At 40.7% G+C, this 26014-nt stretch overlaps 1 protein-coding gene across 6 annotated transcripts in view; it reads right to left on the reverse strand.

Moving 5' to 3' along the window:
* Nucleotides 1-26014, reverse strand: part of GRIA2 (glutamate ionotropic receptor AMPA type subunit 2) — a 128369-nt gene that overhangs the window by 55154 nt on the left and 47201 nt on the right. For all 6 annotated transcript variants that reach the window (XM_054029316.1, XM_054029317.1, XM_054029321.1 and 3 more), the window contains exons 3-6: nt 17679-17918; nt 12002-12198; nt 7834-7887; nt 12-173 (exon numbers count right to left, since the gene is read on the reverse strand). In XM_054029316.1, coding sequence (XP_053885291.1) covers nt 12-173; nt 7834-7887; nt 12002-12198; nt 17679-17918 — 653 coding nt within the window. The remainder of the gene's footprint in view (nt 1-11; nt 174-7833; nt 7888-12001; nt 12199-17678; nt 17919-26014) is intronic.

Below are 26014 nucleotides of genomic sequence, written 5' to 3' on the forward strand. Positions count from 1 at the left end.
AAAAAATGTACCTTGATTGTACTGGTGTGTGCTCCTGGATATTCTTTTTCTTCCAATGTTGACCAGCGCTGTACAAATTTTGACACCAGGGGATCATCATAGTCCACTATCTGAAAGCCTGAGACATTAGCTCCTCCAAACTGGATTTTTGATAAATCTCCATCAGTAAATCCCTGGGCACAGAAAACATGTGTCAGTTATTTCACCACGTCTATCAGATTAGTAGGTACAAGTAAAGAGTTATCATGCAATTTTTATTGCAGAAATGTAATCCAACATTTCCCTTTCTCAGGGATCTGGGCTCAGACCAGAGCTCTGAGGGCCAGTAGTGGCTGGGAACACTGTGAAGATACAGAGAGTGTGTCTTGTCACTCTCCTTTACCATTTAAAAGCTGAATTTAGCAGTCATTTTTAATGATGAGCATTTACTCATGTGAGCAATCTCATTTGTTTCAATGGGACTACTCATGTGAGTAAGTACTCACTATCATGAAAAACAGCTACACAATCTATCCCTAACCAGTGACAGTGAGTCAGCCACTGTCTCACTGAAGGATTGCTATGATCTGCCTTCACAGAGAGTATGGTGGGAAGACCCTTATAAGCCTCCCTGTAATAAAATATTATTTTTGCTGATATGAATATTCTTATTCTGTCATGAAAATAAAGTTGTTCTAGCCTAGAGAACGAAGCAAGTCACTTTAAGACAAATTGTTAGGGCCAAATTCCACCCACAGATACATGGAAACAGGGCTCCCCCTAAAAATTTGTGGAAGCCAAATACATGAATCTGAGGGCCTAGTTATGTCCCTGCTTCACGTATATGCAGTATAAAGAGAAAATGAATTACAGTGAAGTGCCACTTGCCCACATTAAATGAGGGGAATTATGTTAATTTTGACAAACTAGCTGTCAAATAAGCAGGTGATTTTTCAATTACTTCTCATTTTTTCTTTATGCTTCATGAAGAAAAGACCAGTGTAAACAGCAGGGAGGAGCAGAGCTGTGAAATAGCCTTGAAGCCAAAGACTTTCTATGGCAGAAAAGGGGAAGCCAATGAAAGGATTCAAAAAGGTGGTCAGAATGACAGGCAAGAAATACAGGATGATTTTAGCAGCTGCTCTCTGAACAGACTGGGCCGGGCAGGATAATGTGCATGTCAGAAAGAGCAGAGAGAAGGTTATAGTAATTAAGACAGAAGATGACGACAGCCTGGATAGGTTTTCTCTGTAGTCTGAGTTTCTGATTTTCTTGTGGCGCTGTTATAGGGAACAGTTAAGGTAGTTTGGGTCCCTAAGCTGTGAATGCCCATACTTTCAAAGTATTTTCATTTCTTGTAAGTTTAATGTTAACTCTGAATTTCCAGAGTTTTTCATTTTCTTAATTTTGCTCTCACTACAATATTCTTGGTAGGAATCTTAGTGCTATGTATCCTCACCTTCACCTTTAAGATTTTCTCTGGGAAATTCCATTTTTTAAAATAGTGCTAACATGGGACTGGTGAGAACAGACAGCTGGAGGGGCAGAACAGATGGGGGTATCCCTGTCTCCTTGAAGCGGATATGAGGGAAGCTCCACAACTACAGACATTCAAAGGTCACCCAAGTGGGTCTCTAACCAAGTCAGTAATATCATTTCCTCACTTATTCTTAGGAGCTTGTTAGCCCTCCAGTAGTCTGAGGCAATGATGACCCTTATCCTCATCCCTTCACCCTTACTTGGCTCTTCAGCCTCTGACAAGCCTAAATAGTGCCCTCAGAGGAGAAAGACTGTGGGAGGGAGAGGGAGATAAAGAGCCTTTTAGAGCAAGTCTACATGGAACATTAGTCTGGTGGAAATTCTAACATGTACTAACATGTTGTGCACTAACTGGCTCGTGGACCCAGCTGGCATGTACTAAGAGTCCTCTAACACATGTTAATGTAGTCCATTTCAAACAGCATTATGGTAAAGTGCACTAGGCAACTTTTAGTGTACACCATGTTGACATGCCTAAGACTCACTGTGGGTTCTCCTCTCCTGCTGACCACAGGAGAACCATAGGAAAGGGGGAGAAAAGTGAACTTCAGTCTTGTTCCCAAGCCCCATGTGATCTCCAGAACCCTCAGTAAATACCATTTTAGTAACTTGTGTATATTTTTAATTAGTGTGTATGTAACTATAATAGTTACTGTATGCTAAACATACTATACATGCTATAGACCACCAGACCAGGGGGATGAGGTGGACGAGGCTTTCTTCTGGCAACTAGCAGAAGTTGCTAGATCGCAGGCCCTGGTTCTCATGGGAGACTTTAATCACCCTGATATCTGCTGGGAGAGCAATACAGCGGGGCACAGGCAATCCAGGAAATTTTTTGATAGTGTAGGGGACAATTTCCTGGTGCAAGTGCTGGAGGAACCAACTAGGGGCAAAGCTTTTCTTGACCTGCTACTCACAAACAGAGAAGAACTAGTAGGGGAAGCAAAAGTGGATGGGAACCTGGGAGGCAGTGACCATGAGATGGTCGAGTTCAGGATCCTGACACAAGGAAGAAAGGAGAGCAGCAGAATACGGACCCTGGACTTCAGAAAAGCAGACTTTGACTCCCTCAGGGAACAGATGGGCAGGATCCCCTGGGAGAATAACATGAAGGGCAAAGGGGTCCAGGAGAGCTGGCTGTATTTTAAAGAATCCTTATTGAGGTTGCAGGAACAAACCATCCCGATGTGTAGAAAGAATAGTAAATATGGCAGGCGACCAGCTTGGCTAAACAGTGAAATCCTTGCTGATCTTAAACGCAAAAAAGAAGCTTACAAGAAGTGGAAGATTGGACAAATGACCAGGGAGGAGTATAAAAATATTGCTCAGGCGTGCAGGAGTGAAATCAGGAAGGCCAAATCACACTTGGAGTTGCAGCTAGCAAGAGATGTTAAGAGTAACAAGAAGGGTTTCTTCAGGTATGTTAGCAACAAGAAGAAAATCAAGGAAAGTGTGGGCCCCTTACTGAATGAGGGAGGCAACCTAGTGACCGAGGATGTGGAAAAAGCTAATGTACTCAATGATTTTTTTGCCTCTGTCTTCACGAACAAGGTCAGCTCCCAGACTGCTGCACTGTACAGCATGGGGAGAAGGTGACCAGCCCTCTGTGGAGAAAGAAGTGGTTCGGGACTATTTAGAAAAACTGGACGTGCACAAGTCCATGGGACCGGATGCGCTGCATCCGAGGGTGCTAAAGGAGTTGGCGGGTGAGATTGCAGAGCCATTAGCCATTATTTTTGAAAACTCATGGCGATCGGGGGAGGTCCCAGATGACTGGAAAAAGGCTAATGTAGTGCCCATCTTTAAAAAAGGGAAGAAGGAGGATCCGGGGAACTACAGGCCAGTCAGCCTCACCTCAGTCCCTGGAAAAATCATGGAGCAGGTCCTCAAGGAATCAATTATGAAACATTTAGAGGAGAGGAAAGTGATCAGGAACAGTCAGCATGGATTCACGAAGGGGAAGTCGTGCCTGACTAACCTAATTGCCTTCTATGATGAGATAACTGGCTCTGTGGATGAGGGGAAAGCAATGGATGTATTATTCCTTGACTTTAGCAAAGCTTTTGATACGGTCTCCCACAGTATTCTTGCTGCCAAGTTAAAGAAGTATGGGCTGGATGAATGGACTGTAAGGTGGATAGAAAGCTGGCTAGATCGTCGGGCTCAACGGGTAGTGATCAATGGCTCCATGTCTAGTTGGCAGCCGGTTTCAAGCGGAGTGCCCCAAGGGTCGGTCCTGGGGCCGGTTTTGTTTAATATCTTTATTAATGATCTGGAGGATGGTGTGGACTGCACTCTCAGCAAGTTTGCAGATGACACTAAACTAGGAGGCGTGGTAGATACACTAGAGGGTAGGGATCGGATACAGAGGGACCTAGACAAATTAGAAGATTGGGCCAAAAAAAACCTGATGAGGTTCAACAACGACAAGTGCAGAGTCCTGCACTTAGGATGGAAGAATCCCATGCACTGCTACAGACTAGGGACCGAATGGCTAGGTAGCAGTTCTGCAGAAAAGGACCTAGGGGTCACAGTGGACGAGAAGCTGGATATGAGTCAACAGTGTGCTCTTGTTGCCAAGAAGGCTAACGGCATTTTGGGCTGTATAAGTAGGGGCATTGCCAGCAGATCGAGGGACGTGATCGTTCCCTTTTATTCGACAATGGTGAGGCCTCATCTGGAATACTGTGTCCAGTTTTGGGCCCCACACTACAAGAAGGATGTGGAAAAATTGGAAAGAGTCCAGCGGAGGGCAACAAAAATGATTAGGGGTCTGGAGCACATGACTTATGAGGAGAGGCTGAGGGAACTGGGATTGTTTAGTCTCCAGAAGAGAAGAATGAGGGGGGATTTGATAGCAGCCTTCAACTACCTGAAGGGGGGTTCCAAAGAGGATGGAGCTCGGCTGTTCTCAGTGGTGGCAGACGACAGAACAAGGAGCAATGGTCTCAAGTTGCAGTGGGGGAGGTCCAGGTTGGATATCAGGAAAAACTATTTCACTAGGAGGGTGGTGAAACACTGGAATGCGTTACCTAGGGAGGTGGTGGAGTCTCCTTCCTTGGAGGTTTTTAAGGCCCGGCTTGACAAAGCCCTGGCTGGGATGATTTAGCTGGGAATTGGTCCTGCTTTGAGCAGGGGGTTGGACTAGATGACCTCTTGAGGTCCCTTCCAACTCTGATATTCTATGATTCTATGATTCTATACACCAACAGTCAAATCCTTCAGTCCTTTTTCTTAATGAATCAAAAACATACTCTGATTTCAATAGGAGTTTTGCTATTGTAAGGACTAGGTCCCGCTCCTGCTCCCACTGAGGTTAATTGGGCTCTATGTCAAGACTGAAGGATTTGGTCCCAGCTAATGAACTGCTGATCCATGATGGGTGTATATTTATCATTCAGCTGTACAATTAAAATAAAGATGTTTTGATTTTAATAATCTGTTATTGCTAAACCAACATAGATAATTATGCTAATTAATTTCAATGGAAACCTTAATCTGAGACACTTAACTCGAAGTGCACCCAAAATGTTTTCACAATGAATACAAAAAGCAGCAGCAACACCAACCACCATGACCAAAAACTGTCACAATTGCTATGGTGATGCATGTTAGCTGCTGTGTTCACAGTGGATGCCACATTGCTTGCTAATATGAGCATTTACATAGGAATCATGCAGTCTTTCTGAATCTGATCTTAACCGCAGGTTGTTTTGATATAAACATGCAATACATAATTCACAGTATTAACTATATGTCATCGGGAATCCTTCAAAGTCAAAGATGATTGTCTTTCATTGAATACCCAATTCAAATTATCTATGGGTCCACTGATGGCTGATAAGATGTACTTGCCTTGTATATTGTGTAGAACATTATATACTGATCTGTACTATTTGCATTTGAATTCTTACTGTACAATTTTGTAGTATGCAAATGTATTATTAAAAAGGAACCTCCAAAATATTTTTGAGATAGTTTGGTTCAGTAAATTACAATCACACAGGTTTTCTGCTGCAAAATGAGAGCAAATGGATGAAATATCAATCTGTGTATTGAAATGGACTAGTCACACTTTTTAAACAAATATATTTGCTGTCCTTCAAAACTAAAAATTTATTTGAAATTAAGCAAAGTTTTGTAGTTCTTCAAATTTCATAGGCATGACATATTTCTCTGTTGTTTAATAAACCTGCAGTAAATGGGGGTTGGGTCTTTTATTCTCAAGAAAGATAAAAATGAAGTTAATTCCAAATATGTTTCCCTACTATTCTGTTTTTAAACAGACATTCAGAATCTGAGTCTCAGTTAAGCCAACACCCATTTATATCACGCTGGCAGCAGAAAGGGGCCTCAAAGTGGGTAGAAATGGCCCCTACAGAATATGTCCTGCACATGCGAGTGGGGAGGCTTCTTGATGTCCCAATAGAGGGTAGATTGGGAGAAGGCAGTGGCATGTCTGGAGCTGTTCTGTTTTCCCAGAGCCTTTAGAGGACCAGGGGAAACAGAATGTAAATTAGAGCAGCCCTAAGCCAAGTCAAGCACCTACAAAGTGCCACAATACAGGAAACATAAAAGTGGCTTATAGCTACTTTGCGCCCATGTTCTCTCCCTGCCCCAAGCACAGGAACTGAGTAACAAAGAATCAAGCCTTCAGAATCTGGCCTTTGGGCCAATTTCTCTACTGGTGTAAATCAGCATACCTACATTGAGTTCAATGGCTCTTCATATTCAAAGAGAGAAAAATAGCAGTTCAGATCATTAACCTTAAAACAGTAAAGAGTTTGCTAAATCTCTCTTAGATAGACTATTAACTAGAGGGTCAGATTGTGATTGACCCCTATGCAAGTGTGCTGTAGGGAAAGAGGGCTGTAGAAAGAGAGGACTGTACTCAATTTTTCCTCTTTCTGTGGCCTGTCATTGGTGCAGCCCCCACACTCAGATGGCTTCCTCAATGAGCCCCAGAGCTGAGAAGAGTAGGGAGGCCTCCTTTCCACATCAGCCCACTGAGCAAGCTAATCACAAAAACAGGAGAAAGTTGTACCATCCTAAAGATGGTATAGTCTGGGCACTGCCCTTGTTCTTAAACAATGTGCCATTTGCGGGGCCACTCACTGCTCATAGCATGGTGCAGCTCCACACTACCACTTCTTAAGCCACTGATAATGTCACAATTTGGCCTTGGGGGTCCATTTTCTGTCTCGGTTTAGGTCTTGATTGTTCAGTCCTTACTCATGTTGCTGTGGGATTATTTGCCTGATCAAGTGCTTACCAATGTGAGTATGAACTCCAAAATTGGGCCCTGACACTAGAAGCCCTTAAAAGAAAATAATGTAGCATGATCTTGGAATATAAGGTTATTTATTGGCTTTTTGTAATAGTTTAGTGACACAGTTTTACTGATCTTTGCAAAATCTAGACCAAGAGTTTTCAAAAGAGATAGCATATAAGATATAGTTCACCCAACATTAATTGGGTGAGCTCAAGTTCAACTTAATATTTATATATTATATATATTATATCCAATAATATTGTATACTTATTCTCAGCCCAGTCCTGACCACATTAATAGCCAAAAGCAAACCCAGTCAACATTGTGATGGGAATAAATATCAGATGTCAGTATTGAGGTGCATTTGGAATAGTTTAGTTGGATGGTGGCATATTACTTCTGTACATCTGACTTACTTTACTTTTTGTCTTTTCATTTTAACTACACACATAACATCCAATGTAGGAAAGACCTGCTATGGCTGTCCTGTAACATTCCATTAACTTCAGTGAGAACTGAATGCATGGACTAATTACAGTAGCAGCCTAAATGTAAAGCCTAGGAATTTTGAAAAGAGAAGATGCACCAAGAACAAAGCAGAAGGACACAAAAAACTGGTTCCCCCAATTAATGGCACAAATAATTTGCAATGGTAATGTTTTTTCCCTAACTGAATGATGTGGTCTACATGGAGGGCAATGAGTGTTCTAATTCCCACATATACTCGGACTGCACTCATGCATATAGTTTAAAAGATTGATCCTGCAAAATGCTGACCATGTTCCTGGAGGTGATGAGCACCCTCAACTCCCATTGAGGGGAACCTGATAGAAAGCATTCAATACCTGAACGCACCAGCCCCAAAGACATTTTTGTAAGAAATAAAATAGCAAAAGTTTAGCAAGGAGGAAGAAATTTAACATCCTCCCACACCAAAAAAATATCTATTACAAGCTCATAAAACATAATACTGTCCTGGTATGTTACTATTAACGCTAAAAAGAGTAACGCAGGCACATGGTAATAATGAAATCACTTACCAGATTTGCAATGATGTAATGGTATCCTTTCACATGTTTACCAATCGTAATAACCTGTAAAAGAAAAGAAAACTCATTTTAATTGAAAATGAACAGTTACTACATGGGTTTACCCTAAAAAAGTAAAATACCCCCAGATTAGTTCTAGTCACTAATCTTTATTTATTTATATTGTGCTTTTTCAAAATATTTGCTTTTATTTTACCCAGAAAAGCCATGGGCCAGATCCTCAGCTGGTACAAATCAGCACATGTCCATTGAAGTCAACAGAGTTATGATGATTTACACCAGCTGACGATTTGTCCCCAAGACATTGAGAGAGGGGTATTGAATTCCAAGGACTAGACTGTATCTTTAGGCATACTCCAATTGTAGTCCCAGCAGACACTGTGCCTCAGACACACCTTCTGTGGCACAATTCCCTCCCTGCTTCCTCCTTACTCTGAAAGAGCAGTAATTTACTGTTGGCAGTACCAGCAGCAAATGGTGACACCCTCTGTGCTGGCTCAGCTGTCCTGGACACTAATTGGTGGAGGCAAGGGGAAATGGAGCCAAGGCTTTGCCCATCCCTGCCATGCTGTCCACTCCCTACTTATTGGCTCTCAGGGGAAATGGGAAGGGAGGCACAAGTGGCCATGCCTGCATCCAAGATCTAGGTAGTCGATCTACACTGGCACCCATCAAAGCTGCACATTTTTCTATAAAGTCAGGCTTTTGTTTGATAGAAACTTTAGCTTCATTCAATTCATGTAAGATTTTATATTTTTACATCTTGGCAGGTATACTATTATAAAAGATTTAGGGTTCATTATCACTGTATTTATATTTGCTCACAGAGTGTTCTTAGGAGGTGAAAATTAATGTACCAGTCAGCTTGTAATTAGTTTTTTTTCTGTTATTAATTGGTTTCTGTGAAGTATTGGATAATAAACTAAAATTTGGAAAATGATCACACTCAAAATTGTACATGAAGTTTAGTATGGACCCCAAAATACTACTTAGGCAAAAAAAAAAAATTGCCACTCCCTAAAGCACTCATGTCTACTCCAAAATGGCAACAAAATATCAGAAATATAGAACACAGAATGGATTTATATAGATAGTAGTTTTGTTGCTTGATTTTGAGTCAATTTTAAAGATATTTTTCAGTGAAGCTAGGGATGAATGAATACATGATTAAATTTGGTCAGAAAATTTGCAATTATTGATATAATATATCTGTGGCATTTATATCTTTTTATATGATCTCTTCTGTACTATAGGTGTCATACCATATGTATTACTTAAAAGCTTGATTCTTCAAACACTTCCTGAGTGTAGGGCTTATTAAGTGAGCAGTCTCATCATCACTCTGCACTATTGACTTCAATAGGACTATTCACGGGCTTCAAATTATGTATATGCTTAGGTACTTTCCTGAATCGAGATCTATACTTGGTGTTTAAATTGCTCTGACAGAAATAAGCACTATGCTTGGCAGGAAGTGTTTGCAGAATTAGGGATTGAAAGTGACACTGCCAACTTAAAAATCAAAATGTTGCCTGAATGTTTTTCTACTTACTTTGTAAACACCTCTGAAAAAGATTAGAAAATAAAAATCTCTTTTTTCTAGTTTGTTTACCCTGTACATTTGACAGTACTTTGTGTGTAGTCAGTTTAATTGACTCCCTAATACAATCTTTTGTCAATCAGTTTGCCCTGTTGTGTTGGTCTTTCACATAGTAACAGGAGAGAAAAAAACATTTTTAAAATTAGAAAATACAACTGCAAACCTGCTAAAATTAGCAGGGACAGTCATAGATGTCTGGTGGGAGCACAGACCAAACTGAAGTTGTATAGGGTGAAGCAGCCCAGATTGTACTAGGGCTGCCTTAAACTCCCTCACGGCTTATTTCCACAGCTCTGTAGTCAGTGTGACCTCTGGTAACAAAGGGTACAGATTAATAGTGTGAGAAGTAGCCTACTCTAGTGGATCAAGCATGGGACTGACAGCAAGAACTGACAGCAAGAACTTTCAACTTCTGCTCTGGCACTAGTCAAATCACTTAATTTTTTTATCATTATTTCTATCTTTCTAAATTTGGGATAAAAATACTAGTAATATATATAAGTGTTAAAATTCACCAGAATGTACACTAACCTCTTCAGTAGCTGGGAGTCTAATAAATTCCAGACTCCCTGCCAATTTAGAGAATTGTCCCTTGAAAATCATTTGAAAATGCTGGCAATTCTCCACAAGCGGCTAGGCTCCAGATCGCCTGCATCAGGAGTCCCATCCCAATGTCTGCCCTTTGCATAGTGCTCTGATTATGGTGGACAGGAGTTGGTTACTTTTCTAATATTCCTTCAAAAATCCAGAGTCAGGCAACAAATCATGAGATTTTAAAAATGACTATTTTATTTGCTCTTGCTTTTGAGCTTTTAGGAGGTAACATTTTCAAGATTTTCTCCTCAAACATGAGGGCTAGTAATTTATTGTTTTTAAAAGCAGAAATTCTCACAATCACTTGATAGCAGACACTGCGGCTTTAAGAAAAAAACCCACCAAATATCATGAGATTCACAATAAAATCACATGAGCTGCCAATATTGCTTTTCCAGGGATTGGAAGCCCACTCAAAATACTAACCGGCTTTGAATTTAGGAAGGACATTCCAGATGCACTGGGATTAGGCATTACATGGACACTTGCAACAGTCTCTTTTCTGGGAAGTGACAGTGGCATCAAAGACTCTATCCAGTTCAATAACTGTACTGAGAGGAAGGCACTCTGGGTCTGCACTATTCAGTACACCTCCCAGTTTTGAGGTCCTAATGTAGGTGCTGATCTAAAATAATTTACAATCAATCCAGAGTTTTAAGGGAGTCACATGGTTCAAAGACATTTGCATTTCCCTACCTAGCAGGTGACGCAAGGGACCAATAGAGCCATCTGCTTTTACACTGCCCTAAAAAAATAAAGACTGGAAGAAGGAGGGACTCTTCAGGTCTTCCCACATCTTTCAAATAAGTCAGAGGAGAAGCAATTTGAACAAGGAAGGAGATTTAGTTGATTCTCTCATTTAGTTTCTGACAAATTCACAGAGGCAGGGATGAGCATCCTGTAATTTACATTAAGCCAAGAATTAGTTGGCCAAATTCCACACATTAGCTTCAATGGAGTATATGGTATAAGTAAATGCAATACCTAACACCAAGTATTGTAAATGTTAAGGCCAGAAGGGACAATTGGAGCATTTAGTCTGACCTCTTGCAGGCCACAGAATTTCATCCAGAAACTCTTGTGTTGAGCCCACTGATGACATATGGTGTATGAACATAATTAAACTAATTACTAGTTATATGCATTAGATTATGTAAAGCCTGTTTGGTTATTAAATATTTTAATTACTGAGGTTTAACAACTATGCATATATGCATGTAGTTGCTGCTCCAAGAGACATTGCAGTTAGATTGAGTAGATTAGTTACTCCATATTAAATGATTATCAATGATTGGTTTGGGATTTTATAATTGGTGATTGCAAACCTATTTATTGATGAGTAGCCACTGTATTGGATATAGAAAAAAATAATAATAAACCCACATTAAGCAACAGACTTACTTCCTTATCCGAAGTTTCTTTTTGCTACATCAGCATCATAGAAACACATCTATTATTGCTCCTCTGGCACAATGGAACTCTCAACAATAAGAGTAAAGCACGCGCGTGTGTGTGTGTTTGTTCCGAGACTGTGCAACAAACTTTCCCATGAACTAAGGAACATCACCAACCTCACCACACTCCGCTCTGAGAACAAGGTGCATATCTTTGATCTTGCCTTCTCTAACATAAACACATCGCAATAGGCATATGTATTTAAAAAAAACCCACCAAAACAAAACACTCCACTAGGGAGAGGATGAGAGAACAAACACGTGACAGATATGTAGTCATATTGCTTAATACACTACTGAAAGGTACTCAGATACTACAGTGATGAGCATGATATAAAAACCTATATAGAACAGAAAAGATTCAAAGGGTAAAGTAACTGATTATCAAAATAGAATCATACATAAATAAAAGCTGCCGATAAAGCAGCACTACAGGAGCACTCATTATGTATCCTTATACAACCAGAAGTCTTCCATTTCTGCTGTCATTTAAAAATTGAGTGTAGCAAACCTGATCAACAATGTCGTTCACTTTATCCCGCTCGCAGTCCAGAATCACTCGTCTTTCCTTTTTCACCTCCAGATCTTGAAATAGTGAACGGTAAGTTTCATCTTTTCGGTCATTGTTAATATTCCCTACATTGATAGCAGTCACTTGCCATTTCTTTTCAGCAGCAGAATCCAGGACCGCTTGCAATGTTGATAAGCCTGGTAAGAGGTGAAAGACAACAAATAAAGTCGCAAGAATAACACAGGCCCATAACATGTGAATTGTAGCTAATTTATTTTAAAGACCACTCAGTAACTTGTGTGGCTGACAAACAGAAAAAGACAGCTGTGACAGAACTCTCCTGAAAAGGTGATGCACCTGGCCCTGATCCTCCATGCCTTGTGCACACACAACTCCCATATAGGTCATTACAAGGAATACAGGATTGGACCCTATAAACAATTACATTTTGTTTTTGCTTCAGCTGGCTTCAGGAAGAAATTGTATCACCCTACAATAAAAGCTTCCAACGCATTTGGGAGATACTCTACTTTTCATAAGAGGCCTTTTAGGAGAAAAATGATCCAATTACAGCAGCGGCATCTCTTGTTTATTACTAAATGCTATTGAACTGTTTACTTTCCCATGCTTTAGTGGCAATGCATTTAAAGCCTGATCCTGATCCCAGTGTCATTGAGGTCAAGGCAAAACTCCCAGTTACTTCAGTGGTGCTTCTTGAGCCATTATTTCTGTTGACTAAAGTAATAACCCCAGTTATAGAAGATCTGATTAAATGCTTTTCTTTCTAACCCTAAACAGTTTCAGTACTAACACCTCACAAGCAAATTTTACAGATGTCTGATGTTATTTTATTGTATTTTGGAAGGACATGGAATCTTGATAGAGAGATGGATTCTGAGTACAATTTCAACAGCTAACAATATCCTGTAAGATCAGTAGAAATGTTAATGGTTTACATTTCTCTTACACAAAGTAAAGGAGAACAGAATAAAGAGAGATATGATTCAGTGCCAGTAATGAAAGCATACCCTGAAATAAACACTATTTCTCCAACTGCCAGCAGTGAGTGAGAATTATCAGCTATAAATTTTGCCCAGAGAATCCCAAAAGGAGTGTTTCTAGGATGGCATATAGTATTTATCTCAAGTCAGTCGATTTTTCACAACCACACTGGTGTCTGTGTATAGTTTATCTACCATAAAACCTGAGTAGTCATTTCTGATTTGTGTAAATAAACTGAGCCATGCATTTTCTTTGAGACAAGTTTCTGCCACAATATGTAAAGAAAGTTTCACACATTACTCTCATTAACAATAACAGCAGTTACACACATAGTTGGACAAGGAACACCATGAGAATTAAATTTGAATTGTAATTTGCAAATGGTTCATTAAACTAAGACCAATAGACTTTTAACAATTAATTTTGACACTTTGAAAATGTTAATGATATACAAGATTGGTCACCATCATTTCAGACTTAAACCTCTACATTCATTGACTCCTGAAAACAACTGTAGATCTTTACATTGTGTGTGGGAAATCTTTTATTTTTTGATGGATGTTGGCTTTTTCAAAAAAGATATAGATATCTTATCTAAAAATCAAATTAACAGACTCTAAAACAGATCAGGGCAGGTCAGCAAAACCAGAATCATTGTCCTAGCTCACAGTTTGCAGCTTGCAGTCCTTCCACGTCTTTAAACTATACACTTTCTATGTGCTGGCAAGAATTTTAGTTGGGCATGATTTGAATATATATTGTTATTTGCAATATATTCCCATGCATCTTTGCTCACAAAGGTTTCTATGCTTTAAACTTAGGTGTAGACTTGTTAAATCTCCCTTAATAAATAGAATCTTCCTTGGGAGACTCCCTCTTTTTAGTGCCTTCTCCACGGATCCCACGTGGCAGCTTGAACCTCTTGTTTTTTTTATGGGCAGGCTCAATAAAGGGCCTCATGCAATAGATTGCATCCTTAAAGAACCACAGATTAAAGAACAGCCACAGCAAGGTCCCTACACAATTAGGGGTAACAGGGACAGCAGATCCTGGTGGTGGGAATGGGTCACTGCACCTCAGTAAATTAAAGCAGCAGTACCAGGAATGCAACATGGTTTCCAAGTGGGAGTTGGTCAACAGAGAAATGAAAGTGTCTCATTCACCCGAGAGCAGGACTCATGGTCCAAAAGGATTACATGACGTTATGGGAAAGGCAACCACAACTGAAACAACAGAGGGAATTTTAAGACAGTGGGGGAGGGCAGAATTTTCCTGGCTGGCATTTAGCCAGGACACTTGGGTTTACACCCCAATCCTTTCTGACCTCTTCAGTGAAATCCCACAAGATATTTAACTTCCCCCCCATACACACACACTGTGTAGCATAGTTTTATGTTACACTGGATAGATTATACTTATATATATTTTTTAAAAGGTTTGATCCAACTTTAGTGCCTTTTGTATTGGCTATGATTTGCACATGAAAGGTGGCTAGGTCCAACAAGGGACACAAAGTTGAGCTCCCTCATCATCAATAGCTGCCTCCAAGGGGCTTTCAGATTGTTATAAACTGATGTAAAGCTGCACAGACGAAGCCATTTGCAGTACACAACAAGACATTTTACTTGTCCTGCAAAATTCAGGAACTACATCTACTTGGACCTTATCTATTAACTATGTACATAGAGATTTAGACTTCTCTCATAACACAAGTCACTCCCATGGCCTCCTCTACTTTTAAGGAAAAATCAGAGTATTTATGATTGACCTAGAGAGAAAGAGAGGGGAGAAAAAAGGGTGGTGATTTTTTCATTCAAATGGATAAATGATTCAGGTTGTTATTGCACAGTCATCAAAATGCAAATTAGGGTATTGATTCATACATGAAATCTCGAGATTTCTGGCCCTTCAGCCTTAAGAGGTGTTTGATAACCCACTTTCGTGACACTTATACATGTAGAACATTATCACCTCTGATGAGACTCAGACAATGTTCATTCCATGAAATCCTTCTGAGTAAATGTAGCAAATGACATTTTCCCTCAATGAGTTTAGTTTTTGGAGCAAGGAGATGGTTACATATGGACATATATCTGACATATTGTCCCTATTACTGGACGTGTTTATGTTGACATTGCATAGCTGTTAGGGTGGCCCCAAGTGCAAAGAGAGAGTGCATGAGGCCTAGTTCTAGTATATTAAATCTTCAAGTACTAATTCAGAACTTGGGGAAAAACACTTCTGATCCTCAAGTGCTCATAATGAGCACAGATAGTTCAGTGATCTTTTGAATGGGAGGACTAAATGGAGGCAATTGCATAAAATGTCAGATTGGCATTTTCTTTTTTGAATTAGTAATTTGGCTGCAGATAGAATCCTCTAACACTGTCTCCGTTCTCAACCTAGGCAAACTCTAGTTGCTACCACTCAGTATTACAGACAATGCACACACACACACAAAAGGGTATAGAAGGTAGAAAACACTAAAAAACAAGATGTGATTAATCCATATGAGAGCAAGTACTGTACTAAATAATGGTCTGATCCTTAACGGTGAATGGAATGGGATGTGAGAGAGCTCAGCACTTCACAAGATTGGTCCCTAACAAAGGTACTGGAGCTGTAGTAATAAACTCACTGTTGCAGAATAAGTAATTGAATTGTAATTGCTATTAGTTCACTTTATTAATGTTTTATCTCTTTCCACAGTAGAAGAAAACCTATAAACACCTCCTTGGCACTGGTTACTGAGGTGATGGTGTTTTGAGCTGAAAAATGGCTTTTCCTCACTTAAGGTCCAATTTTGCCACATTTATTGACATTGAGAAGTACTTGACTCTGCAGGTAGCTCCATTAAAATCAATGAGAAAACTCCAGGAGTAATACATTTTGAGTAGTGTTGCAGATTCATGCCCCTAGAGATTTACAAATGGCACCTATCACCTTCCCTACTTGAGTGCCTTAGGGTTTGGGTGAAAAAACAAACAAAAAATGGCAAAACCAAAATGTGGCAATATATAACTATTTCACTTAGTTATTTACTCCTTTCAGTACAGCTGACAGTAAGATGTACTGTAGAAATGGGTGCTTTGAAGAATTTTCCTAAATAGAAATCACATGCAGTGTATTGGCACACACTGCAATGCTAGCTGATTGAATAAACTATTTGCCCTTTCTGCAAAGACAAAGAACGTTTCTGATTCAAATGTGAACTTGAAGAGAATCTGAGAGAAGTCCAAGTTCAGGGATCATACTGCATGACATGAAGTCATTTTTAGAGGTCATATGAGAGCTTTACTTTACCTAACTGCAGGGCTTAAAAAACAACAAAAACATAAACGTGCCTTGAAGAAGCCCCTTTTGATTTTTTTGAGCAACACAATGCAGACCAGACCAGTGGAAGGTGGTGACATTTGAAGGTAAGTAGGTAAAGCCCACTGCACTGCTTGATAAAAAATGGTATGCCAGGGTAAATTTGAACTATCCTTTAAGTCTAACTACATCTTGACCATTTTCTGCACATTTATTTACGGCAAGGCAACCCTAAGCAAAGTTTTTGGTCCATGAACATACTGAAGAACCACCACACACTCGCTTTCAAAGATAGAGGACAAAATGAAAACAGAAAGAAGATGAAGAAAAAGTAAGGAGCACTTGGAGACAAATAAAAAAGTGGAATTCCAACAAAGATAGTCAAAAACCTTCCCATTTTCAACTTTGTATAAAACCCCCAAATACAATTAATTAACATTCCTGCCACCTTCCAACTTTGCAAATTGTTTGTTTTGATTGTATAAAATAATATGAGTACTGTAATAAAAATAATCTTGAAAGGAGATAGGAATTGTGCAGGACATGCCTGGAGTGAGTGGGTCATCTGAGCCATGGGTAGTGGACTTTTGATTTGGTACTGTAAGTCAAATTCAACAGAGGGGGAGAGGAAAGGGTTGTGTCTAGAGTGCTAGAGCTTTTTCTTTAGTTCCTGTTTTGCTCTGTAATCCCCACTTACAGCTTCTGCACCCTGTGTGAAGTGACTCTGTGGGACTGAACCATACCTTGATGCCCTTGACTACCACCAAGTCTAATTGGACCTATGAGTGGTGTTCTAGGTGGATGGGATTTGTGATGAGATGAAGTTCTGGATCCTCAAAAATTGGACAATTATTGTTTGGAACTATGAGACTGCAGCAGTGAATTATATGTTGGGGGATTTGCATTTAAAGTTGCTGTTTGGTAGAAGAAATGAACTGACTGAAATTTGGTTTAGTTCTCTAACTTTAATTGGTATGGCACGTGTAACTTTAATGTTCTAATTTTTTAAAAAATAGAGAAATGTTAAGATGCATTTTTTCTAAAACACTTACATTTTAAAATAAATTTTCTATGGGAACTATTTTCCAAAGACATTATTACACTTGCATCAATGCTTATTAGCACATGTCCATAATTCTATTTTATACTGCAACTATTTCATTCTCAATTAAACACATTTATTCTTTGACCATATACAGCAGTCAGATAAGCTTCTTTTCCTGAGACACGAGTTTTATATTGTTAAAGTGGCACAAGAGGAAAAATATTTCTCCTTGCTCTGCTTGTCTTTGTAATATTGCTTTAGCATTTCAATTAGGTACATCTAGCAAAAACTATACTGATAAGTTGTACTGTATCTTACCTCTGTCACTGTCATATAGATATGCAAACTTGTTCCACTGATAGTATTCAATCAAGCTAAGAAGAGCTCCCTTGAGGTCAGGTCTCATCTGAATGACAAATGGGTGTGTTCCATCAGTCGGAAAACTGGGAGTTATGAAGGAGACGTGAAGAGTTCCACAAAATGATGTTATGGTATTTACTGACTTCTTGTCATAGAATCCAAAAATTGCGAAGACGCCTCTTGAAAACTGGGAGCAGACTAGAATTGATAGAAACAAAGAAAGATCAATTGTATGAAACAGCATGGATTTGTAAAAGTTTGTTTGAAACCTATTACATATTTATGTTCTACAAACATGTACACTCACACACTTTAATTAATGGAGAAAGACAATATTTCTAGATATAATATATCTCATATTATTAATCACTAACAAAACTTGATATACCAAAAGCTACCTTAAAACGTGATACAATGTAATAATGTATTATATGGTTTACACTCATAAAATAATTATTTCAGAAAGAAAACGTAACGGCTGATTTATAAATTCCATGTATATTGTAAAAAACAGTATTCCAAGCACAAAAGCAAGCTGGAATTTATTTCTTTAAAAATTGATAATTTCCTGTCTGACTATAGCACAATTATGGAAATTGCTACTTTTTATCCTATTAAATACAATCTGGTTTTGGTGACAAGGCTTTTTTAGACTTTTTTTCTTACAAAACACCTTAAACAAATACAGTTTCCATTTGTCCTGCTTGAGGAAATTGCAAATTCAAAACTACACACCAAACACACAAAACAGCAAACATAGAAAACAGGAGGATAGAGGTAGTGGCACTGTATATTGTTGTGTTCTAGTGCCTTATTTAATTAAATGTTTAATATCAGCTTTTTAGGACTCAGCAAAAACAGGTCTTCTGGATAACACTTGAGGTCACATACAAGAAAGAATAATCTCTTGGGTGTAAATAATATGCTGATTATTCATTTTTTTAATCACCGCTACAGACAATTCAAGCCAATAACAATGCTGATCACTGCAGCCTGGGTAAACATCGATGCTTTCTGGGTCATTCTGTTCATTGACACTGCAAATGTCGAATGTGTAGAAGAATATATGGTTCTGTTTACTAAAACTAGGGAGAGGAGGAGAATAAATGAAATATTCATTCTGCTTCTGCTGTGTTATCCCTGAACATCTGTGTTATCTGACTCACATTTCTCCTCTCTGCTTTCATGGTCTGTATGTAGTCAACTGAAATAGTAGGCAGATCCGTCTAGAGCATATGCCCATTAATCTTGACTGCAGTCCTTCAACACCAAACTGATGATACCAAACTGGGAGGGATTGCAACTACTTTGGAGGACAGGGTCATAATTCAAAATGATCTGGACAAATTGGAGAAATGGTCTGAGTTAAACAGGATGAAGTTTAACAAAGACAAATGCAAAGTGCTCCACTTAGGAAGGAAAAATCAATTTCACACATACAGAATGGGAAAAGACTGTCTAGGAAGGAGTACAGCAGAAAGGGATCTAGGGGTTATAGTGGACCACAAGCTAAATATGAGTCAACAGTGTGATGCTGTTGCAAAAAAAGCAAATCTGATTCTGGGATGCATTAACAGGTGTGTTGTGAGCAAGACACGAGAAGTCATTCTTCCGCTCTACTCTGCTCTGGTTAGGCCTCAGCTGGAGTATTGTGTCCAGTTCTGGGCGCCGCATTTTAAAAAAGATGTGGAGAAATTGGAAAGGGTCCAAAGAAGAGCAACAAGAATGATTAAAGGTCTTGAGAACATGACCTATGAAGGAAGGCTGAAAGAACTGGGTTTGTTTAGTTTGGAAAAGAGAAGACTGAGAGGGGACATGATAGCAGTTTTCAGGTATCTAAAAGGGTGTCATAAGGAGGAGGGAGAGAACTTGTTCACCTTAGCCTCTAAGGATAGAACCAGAAACAATGGGTTTAAACTGCAGCAAGGGAGGTCTAGGTTGGACATTAGGAAAAAGTTCCTAACTGTCAGGGTGGTTAAACACTGGAACAAATTGCCTAGGGAGGTTGTGGAATCTCCGTCTCTGGAGATATTTAAGAGTAGGTTAGGTAAATGTCTATCAGGGATGGTCTAGACAGTATTTGGTCCTGCCATGCGGGCAGGGGACTGGACTCGATGACCTCTCGAGGTCCCTTCCAGTCCTATAATCTATGAATCTATGAATCTATGAAACACAATGTGCTGAGATCTGCTCTCAACTGAATTTATGTAAATCTGGTGTGTAACAGAAGATGATGTTGCCCAAGTATTAATTATGATGATAATTGACCACAGAGACTATATTTTAGGGCAGTGATACTCAAACCCAAACCTCAGTGGTTCAGAAGCCAAATTAGCAATCAACATTACCCAAAAATAAGAGTAGTGTGAATTCATTGTTTCATTTACTATAGTACTATATATTCATATTTAAACTGTATGTCAGGGGAAATATTATATATATTACATACATACATATATACACATACCCACACCTCTACCTTGAGATAACTCTGTCCTCAGGAGCCAAAAAAATCTTACTGTGTTATAGGTGAAACCACGTTATATCGAACTTGCTTTGATCCCCTGGAGTGTGCAGCCCTGCCCCCCCAGAGCACTGCTTTACCATGTTATATCAGAGTTCATGTTATATTGGGTCGCGTTATATCGGGGTAGAGGTATGTATATATATATATATATATAAAAAAATAATTCTCACAGCAAAATGACTGACCAAGTACTATTATTTTATCAACTACAATTGGTAACATAGTAAAAGCATCTTGATTGGTTAATAATTAAATCACACATGATAATTAATATCATGTGCTGCAAAGAGTCAATGAAGCCACATTAAAGAGCCACTTGGGTCTGGCGAGCCTCAGTCTGAGTATCACTGTTTTGGGGCATATGTGGAGGGGTAGAATTAAGGTTGAGTTAATTTCAGAATTAACTGACTTCTTATTGATTTGTTTCTCAGACTTTGACTAGTATTAATGAAATGTTTTCTCTTTTTAATTTTCTTGGTGTCACAAGCTAGCTGGCCCTTTAAGGCAAGCCAGGCTCACCTTTGCCTGTGACCAAGCAGCTAACCTCCATCTGATGGTAATATGACAACTTAATGATAATTAGTGATCCAATCTGTGAAAGGGTTAGGAAAAGATTATACAAATAGAGAGGAGAACTCAGTTAGGGATTGTGTTGTATGGGTTAGGAGCAGGAATATTGAGGTGGCAGAAAAGACTTGGGAAATACATGGGGTTTCAAGTTCTCCATAGCTAAACCAAAAGATTGATCTTTACAAAAAGGATAGCTACAAAGGAAAGGAAACTGTATCTGTATGGAGAACAAATAGATATAGTTAAAAGGTTTAAATTCCTAGGACTAATATATGATACTAAATTATTTTGGAAAGAACATATAGACTATGTTAAAGATAAATGCAAAGGAAGGATCAACCTATTTAAAAGTATTGCTGGAACTAATTGGAAAGCAGATAAGAAAAAACATTACTGATGGTATACAGAGCCTTAATCAGACCAGTTATCGACTAAGGCTGCCAAGCTTTTTGGGTGGGCAACAAAATCAGCACTTTAAAAATTAGATTTAATACAAGCACAAGAACTATGAGTTGTGCATGATGCATTTATTACAACACATACATGTGCTACAGATAGTTGCTAGTGAAATGCCCGTTACACCACAAATGAAATTATTGGACCTACCTTTCTGGGCCAAAGTTAATGGGAATTGCGAAGATGGAAGTACCAGATAAATATATGAAGATTGTTGGGAATTCAATAGACAACCTATAGCACACAATGTTAGCGCTCCAGCTGCCATCTGAGTGAATGTGGAGTTGAAAGACAAGGAAAAGTTGAATGAAGTCAGAACTGTTAGTCATGGGAAAAATAGTTATGGATGGAAATTAACATGTCTAAATGTGGATTTAGATTTATTTTATAAATTTGTGTGTAAAAAGGAGACAATAGGTATAGAAAATGAAGTATACCAGTATATAGATCAAAAGTGGGGTTGTTTTGTCAACTATATATAAGTGGGTCCAAAAAAGGAAAAAAAAAAAACTAAGACGACTAGGGACAGCATATTGTATATGAAAATTAGGAATTAGTACATCTAAAAGAACATCCAATTTTGTAGCTGTCATGACAGCTGAACTAGTAATAACAATGCTGGTGTTAAACTGGATCTGGGATGTATGCCCAGCAGTGGTGGTCATTTTTTTGGACTCAATATCAGGCCTTATGGCAATAAAAAAGGGAGTCTCTGTAAGCAGAAGTGATTTACTCAACTAAATTATATTTCTAACAACAGTACAGATGGGAATACATGTAGCATTAGCCTGCATCCCAGCACATATTGGGATAGCAGGAAACAAAATGGTGGACAAAGCAGCTAAAAGGTCTGTAGGAATGGAAGGACTGATAATAACCTGCAGTAAACTGGAATTCAAAACCCTAGTACAGAAAAAATTAAAAGAAAAATGGCAAAAAAATTGGATCAATAAAAAAAAGAGGAAGAAGATGTTTTTTGAATTTCGTTCTGGAGTTGAGAATAGCGACATCCTTCAGGGCCTGCATAGGAAAAATGAATTGATTTTGTTTACAGTACTAACTGGCCATTATGGTTTAAACAAAAATATTTTTGAATAAACACAAAGATGGATTATGTGCATGCTGTAAGATAAAAGATGTTCAATTTTCTCTTATATGGGTACGTGAGGGTTGAGAAAGAAAGGGAAAAGTTTTCTGAGGAATTTAAATGGCTCAAGGTAACAAAAGTTACATTATGTTATTTAGTGAAAATATGAGAGAAATGGGGTAGTATTAGAAAGCAGTTGCTACATAACCTGAAAGACACAGGGCAGCACAAGAGAAGATAAACTGCCCAGTATTTAGGAATTATAGTTGGTGGTGGCTCTAGACTATCCAATCAAGTCTACTTCACCATGGGGACGGAAAAAAAGAACAAGAAAAAGGGATGGAGAGGCTGCAGAGAAGTAGGGTTGCCAGGTGGCTAGTTGAAAAGGGTGCTGGTGGTGCTGACCGGGAAGCTAAAAGTCTGGTCAGCACAGTGGAGCTATGGCAGGCTCCCTGCCTGCTGTAGCTCCGCACAGCTCCTGGAAGCAGTGGCATGTCCCCCCTCTGGCTCTTAGGTATAGGAGCAGCCAGGGGGCTCCACATGCTGCCCCTGCCCCAAGTGCCAGCTCCACAGCTCCCATTGGCCAGGAACCTCAGCCAATGGGAGCTGCAGGGCAGCGCCTGTGGATGGGGCAGTGTGCAAAGCCGCGCCTACGCCTAGGAATCAGAGGGGGGACATGCTGCTGTTTCCGGGGGCTGCTTGAGGTAAGCGTCACCCGGAGCCTGCACCCCTGACCCCCTCCCATGCCCCCAACCCCCTGCCCCAGCCTGTATTCCCCTCCTGCCCTCTGACCCTCGGTCCCAGCCCAGAACCCCCTCCTTTACCCCAAATCCCTCATACCCAGCCTCACACCAGAACCCACATCTCCAGTCCGTCCGTCCCCTGCACCCCAACCCCCTGCCCCAGCCCGGAGCTCCCTCCTGCACCCTGAACCCCCCATTTCTGGCCCCACCCCAGAACCCACACCCCCACCCCAGAGCCCATATACCCTTCCACACCCCAACCCCCTGCCTCAGCCCAGAGCCCCCTCCCATACTCCGAACACCTCAGCTCCACTCCCCCAGCCCAGAGCCCCCTCCCGCACTCTGAACCCCTCAGCTCCAGCCCAGAGCCCCCTCGTGCACTCCAAATCCCTCATCTCGGGCCCCAACCCAGAGCCCTCACCCTCTCCCACATCCCAACCCACTGCCTCAGCCCAGAGCCCCCTTCTACCTCTGAACTCCTCATTTCTGGCCCCACTTTGGAGCCTGCACCCCCCAGCCTAAGCCCTCACCCCCTCCTGCACCCAGACCCCTGAGCCAGCCCAGTGAAAATGAGTGAGTGAGGGTGGGGACAGTGAGTGACAGAGGAAGAGGGGATGGAGTGAGTGTGTGTGGGGAGGTGCCTCGGAGAAGGAGTGGGGCAGAGGCAGAGCCACGGAGGAGGGGAAAGGCAGGGCAAGGGTGTTCGGTTATGTGTGGATAGAAAGCTGGCAACCCTACAGAGAAGGCAGGACTCTGCTATAGGTAGGAGAACCCACAGTGAGCAGGGACAAGCTTCTGGGGCTGAGACACCTGAGACAGGACTTAAATAGGCAGGAAGTCAGGTAGGAAGACCCACAGGGGAACAGCACAGGGTCCTGCAGGGGAAGCCCTGAGCTAGGGCCTACAAGGAGCAGGGAGATCGCCAGGAGGAGCCACCAGAGTCCCTGGGGAAGGGAGACCATGAGCAGGAGTGCCGCCAGCTTTTCTGCCGCCCTAGGCAGTGGAAGGTCCCACCACCGAAATGCTTGCCCCCACCGAGGCAGTGGAAGGTCCCTCCGCCGAAATACCGCCACGGTCACAGCCCCCCAAATTGTAGCGCCCTAGGCGACTGCCTAGGTCACCTAATGAGTTGCGCCAGCCCTGACTATGAGGAAAAAAATGCTATGACAACTAGTGATAAATGAAGAACTTTGCAGGGAGGCCATCAGGGAGGGCCAATAAGAACACTTCAGTGGAGCCTGAGAGGGGTGTTAGAATTATTATTTATTCATACACTCATAGATTCTAGGACTGGAAGGGACCTCGAGAGGTCATCGAGTCCAGTCCCCTGCCGTCATGGCAGGACCAAATACTGTCTAGACCATCCCTGATAGACATTTATCTAACCTACTCTTAAATATCTCCAGAGATGGAGATTCCACAATGTTTAAATGGATGTTTAGCTTAGACTTTCAGTTGGACCTTTCGTTACCCCGGAAAAGGACAGAACTTTATGTGACTTGACTGGAGGGCCGAGCTACAGAAGACCTGGAGAGAGGAAGATAGCTAGCAGGAGGCACCACAGACGTGGACTGCTTACAGCCTCTCATCCTGACATAAGGGGGAACTACTGGTAGTGAGTGCACTGCCTTACAACTGTTTTTTAATCAAGGAGAAAAGAAAAGGGAGTATCAAGTATTTTTTCCTTTCTTTTTTCTTTATCATTCTGCCTATCTTGCCTGCCTCTCTCTAGTACTGAGAGTCCATCTCTGAACTCTAAAAATGCATACCACTACCATCACCACAGCATCTGAACACTACCGCTATGTCTACACTGCACATCAATGGTTGCTGCAGGTAGGGTGAAAGGCTTTGGCGGGGGGTGGGGTGGGAAGGGAGCAGGGAAAGGCTCTGGCAGCGGGGATCTGCTGGATTTTTCCCCCACTGCCTCCCCTCTGCCAAAGTCTTTCCCAGCTGCTGGAGCCTTTCCCTGCACTGAGGAAAGACTCCAGTAGCAGGGAAGCAGTGGGACACTATGCTGCTAAAAACAGCAATGTAGATAGGGAAGGCACTGCTCGGGCATATAGAGAACTATGCATATACCCACAGGGTTCAGACATGTCTTTACTTGCCTAAGCAATACCTCACTGTCTCCACTGCTACTTCTACTCATGCTGAGGGGTGTGCAGAGTATGTACTCTATATACTACTATAATTGGAGCTCTTGGTCCAGGAACTGAAACCGGATATCGTAGGAATAACGGAAACGTGGTGGAATGGCAGTCACGACTGGAACACAGGTATGGAGGGGTATGCGCTGTTTAGGAAAGACCGGAACAAGGGTAAAGGTGGGGGGGTGGCCTTGTATGTCAATAGTGAAATAAACTGTAAAGAAATAATAGTGGATGGATTAGATAACACAGAGTCTGTCTGGGCAATACTCACACTGGGTAATAGGACTACTAGAGCCTCTCCGGGGATAATGCTTGGAGTGTGCTATAGACCGCCGGGATCGACCCAGGATATGGATAAGGAACTATTTAATGTGTTTAGAGAAGTAATTACTAACAGAAACTGTGTAATTATGGGGGACTTTAACTTCCCGGATATAGATTGGGGAACAAACGCTAGTAGCAATAACAGGGCTCAGATGTTCCTAGAAGTGCTTGCTGATCAATTCCTCCATCAAGTGGTAACTGAACCGACGAGGGGGGAGGCCATTTTAGATTTGATTCTAGCAAGTAGTGAGGACCTTGTTGAGGAAGTGGTAGTAGGGGACAATTTGGGCTCCAGTGATCATGAGCTAATTCGGTTTAAAATACATGGAAGGAGTAACAGAATTAAATCAAAGACTAGGGTTTATAATTTTAAAAAGGCCAATTTTAACAAACTAAGGGGACTGGTAAGGGAAGTGGATTGGGCAAACGTATTA

The sequence above is a fragment of the Malaclemys terrapin genome, chromosome 5 (genome assembly GCF_027887155.1).
Source record: "Malaclemys terrapin pileata isolate rMalTer1 chromosome 5, rMalTer1.hap1, whole genome shotgun sequence".
Classification (NCBI taxonomy): Eukaryota; Metazoa; Chordata; order Testudines; family Emydidae; genus Malaclemys; species Malaclemys terrapin.